At 31.9% G+C, this 13,275-nt stretch overlaps 8 protein-coding genes across 8 annotated transcripts; 6 read left to right on the top strand and 2 right to left on the bottom strand.

Annotated features, from left to right (window-relative positions):
• Positions 1–45: 45 nt before the first annotated feature.
• Positions 46–801, top strand: DFA_08857 (uncharacterized protein; the record flags this gene model as incomplete). The annotated part of the gene is made up of 1 exon (XM_004356287.1): positions 46–801. One exon carries the CDS (start codon positions 46–48, stop codon positions 799–801), a length of 756 nt encoding a protein of 251 aa, XP_004356340.1.
• A 443-nt stretch (positions 802–1,244) lies between these two features.
• DFA_08858 (uncharacterized protein) lies at positions 1,245–1,890 on the top strand (the record flags this gene model as incomplete). Its single annotated transcript, XM_004356288.1, has 2 exons — positions 1,245–1,686; positions 1,778–1,890. The coding sequence occupies 2 exons, from the start codon at positions 1,245–1,247 to the stop codon at positions 1,888–1,890; spliced, it is 555 nt and encodes a 184-aa protein (XP_004356341.1).
• A 449-nt stretch (positions 1,891–2,339) lies between these two features.
• On the top strand, positions 2,340–4,527 carry DFA_08859 (uncharacterized protein; the record flags this gene model as incomplete). The annotated part of the gene is made up of 3 exons (XM_004356289.1): positions 2,340–3,301; positions 3,374–4,109; positions 4,180–4,527. The coding sequence occupies 3 exons, from the start codon at positions 2,340–2,342 to the stop codon at positions 4,525–4,527; spliced, it is 2,046 nt and encodes a 681-aa protein (XP_004356342.1).
• Positions 4,528–5,346: 819 nt separating this feature from the next.
• On the top strand, positions 5,347–8,431 carry DFA_08860 (uncharacterized protein; the record flags this gene model as incomplete). The annotated part of the gene is made up of 2 exons (XM_004356290.1): positions 5,347–6,030; positions 6,110–8,431. The coding sequence occupies 2 exons, from the start codon at positions 5,347–5,349 to the stop codon at positions 8,429–8,431; spliced, it is 3,006 nt and encodes a 1,001-aa protein (XP_004356343.1).
• A 205-nt stretch (positions 8,432–8,636) lies between these two features.
• vps25 (vacuolar protein sorting 25) lies at positions 8,637–9,245 on the top strand (the record flags this gene model as incomplete). The annotated part of the gene is made up of 2 exons (XM_004356291.1): positions 8,637–8,835; positions 8,905–9,245. The coding sequence occupies 2 exons, from the start codon at positions 8,637–8,639 to the stop codon at positions 9,243–9,245; spliced, it is 540 nt and encodes a 179-aa protein (XP_004356344.1).
• A 120-nt stretch (positions 9,246–9,365) lies between these two features.
• DFA_08862 (cwfJ family protein) lies at positions 9,366–11,407 on the bottom strand (the record flags this gene model as incomplete). The annotated part of the gene is made up of 4 exons (XM_004356292.1): positions 9,366–10,189; positions 10,287–10,699; positions 10,774–11,328; positions 11,394–11,407. The coding sequence occupies 4 exons, from the start codon at positions 11,405–11,407 to the stop codon at positions 9,366–9,368; spliced, it is 1,806 nt and encodes a 601-aa protein (XP_004356345.1).
• A 282-nt stretch (positions 11,408–11,689) lies between these two features.
• timm16 (presequence translocated-associated motor subunit) lies at positions 11,690–12,177 on the top strand (the record flags this gene model as incomplete). The annotated part of the gene is made up of 3 exons (XM_004356293.1): positions 11,690–11,780; positions 11,844–11,983; positions 12,055–12,177. The coding sequence occupies 3 exons, from the start codon at positions 11,690–11,692 to the stop codon at positions 12,175–12,177; spliced, it is 354 nt and encodes a 117-aa protein (XP_004356346.1).
• A 154-nt stretch (positions 12,178–12,331) lies between these two features.
• Positions 12,332–12,953, bottom strand: DFA_08864 (uncharacterized protein; the record flags this gene model as incomplete). Its single annotated transcript, XM_004356294.1, has 3 exons — positions 12,332–12,440; positions 12,521–12,645; positions 12,726–12,953. The coding sequence occupies 3 exons, from the start codon at positions 12,951–12,953 to the stop codon at positions 12,332–12,334; spliced, it is 462 nt and encodes a 153-aa protein (XP_004356347.1).
• Positions 12,954–13,275: the final 322 nt, after the last annotated feature.

Here is a 13,275-nt window from a genome sequence, read left to right on the forward strand (position 1 = left end):
ATCTGTCACCAAGCACCCATCACAACCATTGTATATGACGAGTATATGCGAGGTGGAGGATGTGGTGTGGCAGGTGTAGCCAAAAAGGAAAAGATCATTGCAACGGGTTCATCAGACACTACCGTCATTCTCTGGGCATTCAATGAAGACGATTATTCAATCAGACCTATCCACACACTGCGAGGTCACGATTCAGCCATCACCTCTATCTCTATCGACCAAAATAATGATATTATCATTACCACTAGTAAAGATAATACAATCATTATTCATTCACTTTCAAAAGGTTTATTTATTCGTTCAATTAATCCAAATAATAATAATAATCAAAATAATAATAATAATCAAATTAATCAAAATAATTTATTATATTATAATAATGGTGATGGAACATTATATTATTATCAACAACAACAAAAAGAGAATATAATATTCAAGTATGCAATCAATGGACAATTAATTCAATCGATTCAAAGTGATATTCAACCGGTTATTGTCAAAATGTTGGTGGTTCGAGCCAATCCTTCAACACCATGCTATCTATTGACAGCGGGTGGATACCAAATCATTGTACGTGATTGTATCACCACTGAAATCATTCATATTTTCGATATTCGAAACTTGGCAGGATTCATCAATAGCAATGTCATTGTTGATTTTTGTCTTTGGAATGGTGAAAAGGAATCACTACAAGAGAATTTAAAAAATGATAATAATCAATTAAGTTTACTAGTACTCTTGGAAAGTTGTCAATTATTAATTTTTAATATTGATGAAAATGGTATCTTATTAAATGATTAAGAAAGATCGAACTAAATAATAATAAACCTTTTAAAAGAAAGAAATTACGATATTTTTAGAGTAGTAAGAATACCTTATAGAATTGGGTTTAAAATGACCCTTAAACCAGAGACAAAGCTTCCATGATAAGTTATAAAACTGTGATGGTCGAAACCGACCCTTCATTTCTTAAAGATATTTTGAAAAATCTTAAAAGACGAGAGTCTAGTTTAAAGATAATATTAATATTATTATTGATCTTTTCATTGGATGGATGACATCAGCAAGTACTTAATCATAGGCAAATTTAATCATTCTTATCATTTGTAATAATTATCATTATCTTTATTTGTTCAAAATATAAATTTATATCCTATTCTTTAAAGATGATGAAACTAGTACTATTATTTGTTGTGCTATCATTTGCATACATTGTGTCATCACAATCAGTGACTTATTTAGAGATGACACCATATGAAGGATCATGTAGTGGAGCTAATCAAGGTATTGGATATGCATTCATTGTAGGAGAATGTTTTGCCATTGCTGGTGATTTCTATCAAGTCGAGCTTACCAATGGTCATGACAATGCTACTCTTTACCGTTATTCTGACAGTGCATGCAAATCTGTTAGCAATTCAAAGGAATACCAAGTTGGAGAATGTTACGAAGCACCAGATTACGTTTGGAACAGTGGTGTTGTACCATCAAACTATGTCCACATTTCAATATCTGTCAATCCAACATCTATTCCACAATACGGTTTTAGATTAACAACCTATGCTCCAGGTGACACTAGATGTCAAGATAATCCTCAATTTTACTGGTATTCTCCTAATCACTCTGTTATCAAGTCTTATAATGAATCCGTTACATTCTATTGTCAAAATAATGAACCATATGAAAGTATGTAAAAACAAAACAAATCATATTATATATTCCAAATATATCATGATTACTTACTTTACTTTACACTCCTTTCTTCACTGCTATCTAGTATACTGTGACGGTGGTGAAATTGAAGGTTGTCAAACCACATATAACTCCATGTCTTGCCAATTTGACTTTACTCATTGGGGAACACATAATTACATTGAAGGTACATGTTGATCAAAAAATAAATAATAAATAATAAATAACATAATCACAAATCTAACCACTATTGCAAACGAAACAAACACACACTGATGATGAGATACACACAAACGACCATGGGTATCATTTTAAAATTATTTGTACTCTGAATAAATGAATCATAACTATTATTTGTCGTATTATTTAACAGAACTCGGGTTCCCTCGCGATTCCCGATTTGGTGATGCAAAGACGCGACAGCCTCCAAAAATAAATTAAAAAAAACACCTCGTCGAAAAGATCCCCGTTGTCTCTGACGAGAGGAGCTTTGAGGGTGGTCAGAGTTGAAGGGAACTGTTCGGTCTTATATATACACATTATTTATTTATTATTTATTATTTATTTATTTATTTATTTATTTATATGGAGTGATCACAAATACTTATGTATGTGATCTCACCACAAAAAGAAAAAGAAGAAAAAGAATGAAAGATGAAGGAGAAAAGAAAACGATCATGTTTGCAGAAACTGATCAAATCATAGAGAATAATCAAAATAATAATAGTAGTAATAGTGTTGGTAGTGGAACGGTTTCTGCTATACAACAACAACAACACAACTATCACAGTAATCATAATGGAATAGTATTAAATAGTAGTATAGAGTCTACACAATCATCTATAGATTATTTGCCAAAGAATGATGAGGTGGAAATACAAACATTGATGGGTCGAAGAAAACCATCGGAATTAGATTTAACAATGGGTTATGGTGATGAAGTCATAGAGATTTCCCAATCTATTGATGATGGAGATATGTACGACTATGACGACTATCATCAACCCGGCGGTGTTGGAATCACCCTCCAAAACATATACCATCCACATGATGCCAGGACCGAGAAAAAGGGAAAGAGTCATATTATAAATAGTCCATTATTGGAATCAATCAATTTAAATGGAAATACTCAAGATGACAGTGATGACGATAGTGACAGTGACAGTGACAATCAAGAAGAACAAACAGAATCATTAAATGAAATTAATATTAATATCAGTCAACAACAACAACAACATAGTAGTGGTAGTGGTAGTCAAAAGCAAAAGATGAAAAAGAAACCATATTATTTCATTGAACCTTATATTACATTACTTGTATCAAATAAGGCATACAGATTGCTATTCTTGTCATCGTTGATTTCACAACTTGGTGATTGGTTTAATGAATTGGCATGTTTGACGTTATTGGCAAAGTATGGTGCTAGTGGTATTATGGTTAGTGCCTTTTTGGTGCTGCGAGAATGTCCACCATTCTTTTTTAGTCCGATTACAGGTGTTGTCAGTGACACGTTTGATCGTCGAAAGATTATGATCATGGCCGATGTATTTAGATGTGTTTTGGTACTACTATTCCTTTTGGTTCGATCACAGGGCAGTCTGTGGTTATTGTATGTACTAGCATTTCTACAATTCACAATTGGTGCCTTTTTCATGCCTGCCAAGCAGGCTCTGTTACCAAGTCTCGTTAAAAAGGACCAACTCATCACCGCCAATGCCACCGAGCAGACATCCTACTCATCTATGATGTTGATCGGTGCTGCAATTGGTGGTCTCGTCTCTTACAAGTTTGGTACAACCGTCAATTACATCATTGACAGTATGACCTATATAGGATCACTCATTTGTGTTTTATTATTAGTAAGAGTAATGAATCAACAATCTCAATTAAATCAACAAAAAGAAGAAGAAACCGAAGAAGAAGAAGAAGAAGAGAGTGAAACGATGATTAGCGAATCAGAAGAATCTCAATTTGAATATTACATGAGTCAAACAGAAACTGAAGATGATAATATTCATAAACAAAGATTACATCAACAAAATCAACATCAACAACATTTACAACCAAATAATAATAATAATAATAATAATCCAGGTAATTCCAAAACAACAACAACAACAACAGCAATTGGTAGATATTTTTCAATGTATAAAGAAGGGATGATATTCTTGAGGAATCATCATTATATTTGGTTGATTACATTTTGCAAGGCTAGTGGTGCACTTGTATGGGCTGGTGCAGACACTGTTCTCATTCGATTTGGTCAAAAGGTATTTACGATGGGTGATGACGGCAGTCTGTCACTTGGAATCATTCTGGCTTGTGGTGGTCTAGGTATTGTCCTAGTACCATTTGTATTTGCTAGAATCATTCCCGATAAACCAATTTATCATAATAATATTTTAAAGTTTGGTTTTGTATGTATCACAAGCGTTAATTATTATTAAATTAATTATTAATTATTTTAATTTCTATTTCTAAATTTAGTTTATGAATTGTTTTGGAACATTGGCACTTGGATTCTCAGCATCAATATTTCCAGTATTTTTATTCTTTAATGTCATTAGATCAATGTCAACTTGTGTATTGTGGTTGTATTCATCATCGATCCTACAACAATTACTTCCAAACAAGGTAAGAGGAAGAGTATTTGCATTTGAATTTGGTATGCTCATTCTATGCAGTGTCTGTGCTAAAATGACAACTGGTTTGTTGCTTGACGAAGCACAAATGTCTCCACAAAATGTAACCTATGTATTTGGTCTGGTTGGTGTATTGGTCTTTATGGTTTGGATGACATTATTAAACAAATTCACTTTGGTTGAAAAGTCATAAACGATCGTTAAATAAATAATAATAATGATTAATGATGTGATGTGATCATCACAAACAAAAAACAAAACAACCAACCCATCATCATCATCATATATCGTCATTGTCAACTTTAAACTACAACACTACGTACAATAGAAAATAAAGAGAGACCAAGATCTTCATGTTGATTGATTGATTGATACACCAACACAAGCCCAATAGTATAACGCAGTTATCTTATCTAGACTAGTTAGATTTGCAACCTTTATCACCCCTCTATTATTAGTGTTATCTTTTAATCTCCCGCCTTTTCAGATTGACAGCAAAGCTAAAGAACTCTCGTTTTTCCACCTCGAATGATGAAGCTGCAAAGAGACAGAGACAGAGACTCTGATCAGGATCACAAGACATCCCTCTCTCCATGAATTTCAGATAATCCTTCAAAAAATTTAAAGGTCATGGTTAGCAGCAAGGATGCGGTTTTTTCCAAGTGAGTAGTTGGGGGGTTGGGGATGAGAGTTTAACAAAAACAAACACCAACAAACCTTCTTCTACCCACCAAACCCAAAGCAATAGTTTAATAGTGATCAACGAGAAACAATCAGTGTAGTAGTAGTAGCATTATTTATTATATCTATTCTTTCAATTTCTAGATCCATTCATTCACCTCCACCACACATCCCTATTCATTCTGTAATATTAGTATCATACCATATATATATATATATATAACATTTAACATTTGTAATATTAGTAAATAAGATTAAGATTTGTAATAATATATATAAGCAGCAACAATTAGATAATCTTTATATTTATATATATAATCTTCAAAAAAGAATGATTGAAACAATTGAAGACATTATAGATTTTCATAGTACCAATGAAAAGAGTAAATTGTTGGCAACTACCAAGACATTGGAGATTATATTGAATGCATTGGGTAAATGGAAATGTACAAACTCATCAATTGTATCAGTCTCTGCTGCAACAGGTGATGATTCATCAGCAGGTCAAACACCACCAATCTTATCAACTGATGATGCAGCTTCAACCAAATCATCATCGGAATCATCTTCAACCGATAGATTATCACCTTCTATTAGTAGAACAACCAACAACAACAACAGTGATTCAACAGTACCAATTCAACTTGCCAACATCCTTTGCGAGATTGTAAAGGAAAATACTGATTTAATTCTACCCATCCTGTCACAATTCTATGAAACGATCAGTTATCTCATTATCAATAATCCATCACCATCTGGAACACCTCCATCTTCTCCACCACGTGGTCCAAACGCCGACCCAACCGATGTCATCAATACAGCCATCTTTACCATGTTTGGTAACATTTGTTTCCTCTTTCCAAAGAATCAAAATCTCCTATCTCAATCGATCCCCCATGTATTGGATATTGCCAAAAAGAGTACACTCGTTCAATCAATAGTCTATTCTACCCTTGCATCTGAAGCTGTAAATCAACCAAACATTCTAACTCCTTTTATTAAACAATTAATTAATGTATGAAACAAAACAAAAAACAAACAAACAAACAAATAATAATATTATTTATTAATATCTTTTCTTTTTCTTTATTTAGCATGCAAGTTATTATCCAAATTATTTTTCAATTTTAGGAGGATTATGTCAATATGATAAAAAGGAATTTGAATCAAACATTGTATTATTGGTTGAGAGTTTTGAAAAGGTACCGGAAGCAAGAGCTAGTATCATGGAGATTATTGGTCACATGTCCAAGAATTCGGCATCAGTGTTGGCAATCATCCCTTATTTGGCCAGACTAAAGGTTGCACTGACTCTTGAATCGTTGGCTAGCCATATGGCTATCATCCTCAAATGTGTAGCATCGAGATATCCACATATTTTGGATTCACTCTTGTTGGATGATGTCATCGAATCGATCAATAAGTTCCCAGTAGCCAAATACTCGTTGATTGAAGTGGTTGGTATGTGTAGTGCCTCGCATACTAACCGTGCCTACCAGTACCTAGTCACCATGCTACAAAAGCAACAACGTCAATCTATCAGTAACGATTCTAATTCCATCGTTGCTATTCTCAAGGGTCTCAGATCTATCCAAAGAACTACACCAGACTTGCTCACCTCGGTAGAACCATTCCAAAGATTTGTTGCTCATCCTTCAGCAAGCGACAATGACCAAATATCAGAGTTTATCGTAACAATGGCACAAGAAATCATAGACAATATTCAAAACTATAACAATAGAGAGAATATGATCAGTCCACTTCCAAGTCTTGCCAATGGTAACAATGTCACCACTGGTATAGATGTCCGAGTCGGTCAATGTTTGGTTGAATTGGAAAAAGTTGATACAACTGCCACAATCAATGATAAATATCTATTGGAAACTTATTATTCTATCATTTTGGAAACATTATCATTCATTCCAATTCCAAGTCATTGTGATATTATTAAAAAAGAAATTAAATTATCAACACCAATCAAACAATCAACAACAACAACAACCACAACAACAGATGTAATAGTAGTAGAAGAAAAGACGAAGGAGGATGATACAGTTACCACTCAACCAGAAGAACCAATTAAAAAAGAAGAAGAGACGGAAAAGAAAGAGTTGGTAGAAGAAAATAAACCAAAAGAAGAAGAGGAAAAGAAAAAAGAAGAAGAAGAATCAACTACCACTCAACAACAACAACAAGATGTAGTCGAAAAAATTGTAACAATAACTATATATACATTATCATTTACATTTGGTCATGAAACAATTGAATTATTGGTTCAAGATGAAAATGAAATTCAAGTTTGGAAAAATATCAATCGTTTATTATCAATTGTCAATTTGAAACCATTCCTAAAGGTTGATCAACAAGATCAGCAACAACAACAACAACAAGGTGACTCCAAGTCAATTATATCATTTGTAACATTCAAAGATATCCAAGAGATTCACAAACAATTGGAATCATTGTTGGAAAAGACCTCACTCTCACCAAGATGTGCAGCTTCACCTGTTGGTGCATCGGCCAGAGTCAATCAATTGGCTCAAGATCCAGCAATCCCTCTAATTCGTATCAATAGTGTTAGAAACAACAACAATGGTGAGGACGACGATGACGATGATTTGGTACTTCCAACTCAAAATGGAACTCGTTTAAATGTCGGTCCATACGAACAACAACAACCTATTCTTTTACACCAAGGAAGATTATTTAAGAAATCAAAATACCTAAAGAGAGACGATGCCTATTGGTTTGAATTGTATCCAACCTTTTTAATTGGTAAAAAGGAAAAGACTGAAAAGGAAAAGGACAAGGAAAACAGAGACAACAACAAGGGTCACCCAACCCTTGGTACCTCTTCATCATCCAGTTCGTTGGCATCGGCAACCACCACCACGTCTACCACTCCACTACACGAAGAAGAGATCAAAATTGTCATCAAAGAGATTAGAGAGATTAAAATGGTTGAAGGTGAAAACAAAAAGATGGGTATATTCAAGAGTAAACCAAATCCACACAAGGAACAAAAGACATTTTGCATTACAACGGCAAAGCGAAAATTTTTATTCAAGGCAATTGGTTCAGAGGAAAAGGCAGTCTGGATCAACAAAATCAAACAACTTTACCAACAACTCGTTTATCGTCATCATCACAACAATGGAGAATTTAATTTTAATCAACTCGATCTAACCATTCCAGTAAATAACGTCACTGGAAAGGAAAAAGATCCAAACTCTCCCCAACAACAACAACAGCATCTTCAACCACAAAAGAGTCCAGTATTGGAATCAACAAATCCATCTATCGTAAAGTCAACCTCTGCTCCAACCAGTCCAGTGAGCAGTGAACCAACATCACCAAGAAAGAAAAAGAAATTAATGCGTAGATTTACTCAATACCTTCCAAAAATGAAGAATTAAAATAAAAATGAACAAAAAGAGTTGTAGTAATATATAATTCTTTTAAAATTATATCGAATTTAAACCTAAAGTATAAAGAATTATAAACATCCAAAGCAAATTTATAAATGATTAAATTTTTTTGTTTTTTTTTGCAAAGATACATAAAAGTAGAGAGTCAATGAACAAGATCATTATTTGATGACATCATTAGATTAAGAAAGAAATGTCATTTCAATTTCCTAGTTATTATAGTAGAGAACCATTCTTTACCATTCAACCGGTATTGAATACTAGAAAGAAACAATTAGAAATGTGGATCGATCTTGTATTGTCATATTGTAGATACAACAAAGTATATGAAATAGATATCAATGAATATATTAAAAAGGATCATAAATTGTTTTATAATGAAAAGATTAATAGTAAGAAGAAGAAGAAGAAGAAACAAGTAGTGATAGTTTATTGATCTCATTCTTTGTTTCTTTATTTAGGAAGATTATCAAATGAATCAACAAAAATTATATTTGAAGAGATGATAGAGATTGGTAATGGAGAATGGTTAGATAAAGACAAGAATAGAGTTATGGTTTGGTGGAGAAAGCCTGAAGAATGGGCAACATTGATTTATAAATGGGTTCTAGACAGTGGTCAAACCAATCAGGTTCTGACTCTATGGGAAATTCAAAAGGGTGACGACACCAAGAACCAAGAGTTTTACGATCTCGATACCAATGTACTAATTAAATCTTTAAAGGTATTGGAGAAACAATCAAAAGCACAAGTATTCCAAGGTACCGATAGTAATCTTGGTGTTAAATTCTTTTCAATCTAAGAAAGAAAGAAAGGAAAATAATAGTATAGTATCGACAAGACACACACAAATATAAAACACATCGATTGTAAATAGATTTGGCATAATATAATTTATTCGTTGTTGGTTATGATTAGTGTTTTATTCATTGGTTGCAGTGGTACCATTATCGTTATCATTATCACCACCTTCATCATAGAACGGTTGAAAAGCTTCACGAAATTGTTCAGTTTGTTTTGTTTCTTGTTCTTGGTCCAATATACATTTCTTCCAATTTAAACGTTCTGGTATCTCTAACAAATCGACAATTGCATGTCTACCAAATTGCATCTCAAATATTGGCATTACTTTATCTTGTTGTTGTTTAGTTTTTGTATCTTTATCTCCTTCTTCCTCTTCTCCTTCTCCTTCCTTTATCTCTTTTTCTTTTTCCTCTTGAGCCAATTTTTTAGCAGCCAATAATTTTTGATCCAATACTAGATAAATGATTGAATTGTCTGGTAAGATGACCATAAAGTAGTCTTGGTCATTTTGAACTGCAGTGAGAAATTCTTGTTGGTTTTTAGCGTGTTCAAAGGTGAATCCCTTTTCGGTAGCAAGTTTTTGGAATCCATCTATAATGTCTTGTTGTGATAGTTTGCTTGGTACAGGAACCACTTGCAAATGTCCGTGTGTAAAATCTTTATCGTTTACCTGTACCTTTACATTTCTTTCAAACACTATTGGTACAGTATCGCCGTTTTGTTTGTAATACTTTCGCAATGCATCGAGATACTTGTATGCATCCTTTCTTTCGTCGTCAGACAGTGATACAAATGATGGTTTGTGTTCGATATAAATGATCAATGTATGATCATTGACTATTCCTCCTTTTGGCATTGCCAAATAACATTCTGATCCAATATTTACAATTAAATGACTTTCAAGATTTTTTGATGATAAACAAAACCAACATTCTTTTGTTTCTAGAAAAATAAAATAAAAAGTAAAGCAAAATTAATAAATAAATAAATAAATCAATAAATATTATATATATTATTATTATTATTATCTGTTACATACCGTTTAGATGATTATGAGATCTTTTGTTTTTACCCTTTTGATAAGATTCACCACTATTATTATTATTATCACCATATCTTTGTCTTGATTCATCACCATCGGTTTTTTGTCTTTTAATTGTTGTTGTAGTTGTAAATGGAAATTCTGTAGCATCTTGGACATTTGTTTCTTTTGATGGTTGATAATTCATTGCAAACAAATACTTTTCATTCTTGTCATTGTAGACCGATGACAATGACAAGAATCTTGTCAATGACGACGACGATTCACCACTATTTGTATTTTTGTATGGTAATCTTTGGAAATAATGTAAATCCTTTGAAAAATGATAAGCTGGTGCCAAACCAACTACAATCTCTTTTATACTATCATATCCTTTTTGATATGGATTTTTCATTGAATTTACAATTGGACTAATAATAAATAATAATAATAATAATTAGTACAATTAAATAATTAATTGAATTTAGTTATTAATTCTACATACTCTGTTACACCATTTAAAATACCTCTTGGCCATTGATTTGATAATAGAATATCGATTGATTTGAATTTTGATTTATCTTGTATCAAAGTACTAATATCTTGTTTGGTAATTGCCAGAGGTTGATTCTCATCGTATGAATCTTTTACTGGGAATGTTGCATGTCCCGATAGATAGGCAATGGTGGCACCCTTGTATTCCAAAATACCTCTTCTACCAAGATAGAATAGATTATCACATATCTGACCACCATCCTCTACCGAAACACCATATTTCTCTAAATATTTGATTTCATTCATAGAGTTTATGATAAAGTATGTTGGTAAACTTAGTTTTCTATCCTTTAAAAAATCTTTAATATCAATTTCCTCTTGTTGTTGATGTTGTTGTTGTTGATGATGATGATGATGACCATGACCTTGAGTTTGTTGTTGAAACCTTTCAAAGAATGAACCAACACATAATAGTATATCAAATGGACCTGCCTTTGATTGATTCACTTTATCAACTCTATCAAAGATAGTTTTAAAGTTGCCTCCAATATCACCACATACTAATCTATAATAAATACATAATAAATGCAAGTCAGTACAACTGTTGTCCTGTTATTATATTATACATACACTTTTACACTCATTCTATCTATCTTGTATACATAAAAATAGAATGATCGATCTTTGTTGAACTACGAGTATATTTATTTCTGACCATTAATTACAAATTATGAAAAAAAAAATGAAAAAAATGAAATTGCCTTGAAACGAGTCTCACTGTCATTAAAAAGCGATTAGGTAATTATTACTTCATAAGTAGTAGTACAGATATATTGTTGTTTGAAAGAAAGAAAGAGTCATACACCTTTATAGAAACTAGTAGTACATATCAATAATATATTATATAGATAACAGTAGCAGTAGCAATGGTTGTAAAAATATTCGCCAATCTTTTGATTACCACAGGAACTGTCTTTGCTAGATCTTTAGCAATGGCCTATAAACAAGCTATAGCAAGTATGAATCGATCAATCACCATAGATTACATTAGGTTTGACTCATTCATTCATTCATTTATAGGAGCCGAATCAGGTGGTGCACAAACAGCTAGCGATTTACTTAAAGGTGGTAAAGTGAATGCCGTTATGTCTACAATGGAGGCAAAGAAGATATTAGGTTTAGAGTCAAAGACTGGTATAACAATAGAAGACGTTACAGAGGTAGGTGTCGATACAGCAATATATATGTATGCATAAAGAAAGGTTTTATTAATCTTTGTCAATTTGTTTAGAAATATGACGATTTATTAGAGACAAACAAACCAGAAGATGGTGGATCATTATACGTTCAAAAGAAAATTATGGGTGCAAAGATTTGTTTGGAAAATGAATTGAATAATGGAAAGGAAATATAATAATAACAATACTACACACTACTATTTATATAAATTGTATAATCGATCAAATTTTTTTTTGTTTAAAAGAAAACAATAACCAACAACAAACTGAAACAAACAATTGGAAGACAATACTGCGACGATGATATTCTATTATTTGTTTATTAATTAATTAAATGGATGGTGTGGTTGCATGATTTAAATGGTTTTCATGTTTAACGACATAAACTGGAATTGGTGCATGATGAACTAAATATTCACTTACAGATCCTAATATAATTCTAATGGCAAAAGAGAGAAAGAGAGGAGATATTAATATTAATGAAAATGATAATATTTTTTCATTAATCAAACACTTTACCGTTTAACAATACTAAGACCTCTTGATCCAACAATAACCATTTCAAAAGGTCCATTATCTTCTATGTATTTAATAATTTCTTCTCTAATATCACCACATAATATATCTTGTTTGACACTTGTAAACTATAGAACAAACAAATTGGAATGGTGAGAAACGCTACAAGATATATATATATTTCAACAATTGCAATTGTTCAACATACACCTTTAGTTTTACACATTTCACTATATCTATCTAATATTTGTTGTGATACTCTTTGTTGATTTATAAATTCCAATTCTGGTGGCACCAAATCTTCTGGTGTTGCTGTTTCCAAGTCAATGACTGTCACCAAATCGATTGTATCTCTATTTGGTTTTAATATTTTCAATGATTGTTCCAATGCATTGAATGATGAATCTGATCCATCAACTGCTACTACATACTTCATTCTATTCTCTTTCTTTTTTTATTTACTACTAATATATCTGTGATAAATACTGGTAGAAACTAAAAAAAAAAATAATTATTATTTTAAAAAAAAATTTCCATTCATTTTTCCCAACACACATTCTTTTCCATTTTTGGTAGAAACAACAACAACACACATTAATATTAATATTTTCTATATATATATCTCAAATGTAGAATAAAAAAGAGAGAGAGAAAATGGAATAGGATGTACTTAAAAAATAATATCCATGGATATTTAAATTTAATTAATATGTTTTTTTGGAATATCTATCTATCTATCTAACAAACCATTTATTTAT

Source organism: Cavenderia fasciculata, assembly GCF_000203815.1.
Source record: "Cavenderia fasciculata unplaced genomic scaffold Scf_ET2XIPL01COFD4-5, whole genome shotgun sequence".
Taxonomy (NCBI): Eukaryota; Evosea; class Eumycetozoa; order Acytosteliales; family Cavenderiaceae; genus Cavenderia; species Cavenderia fasciculata.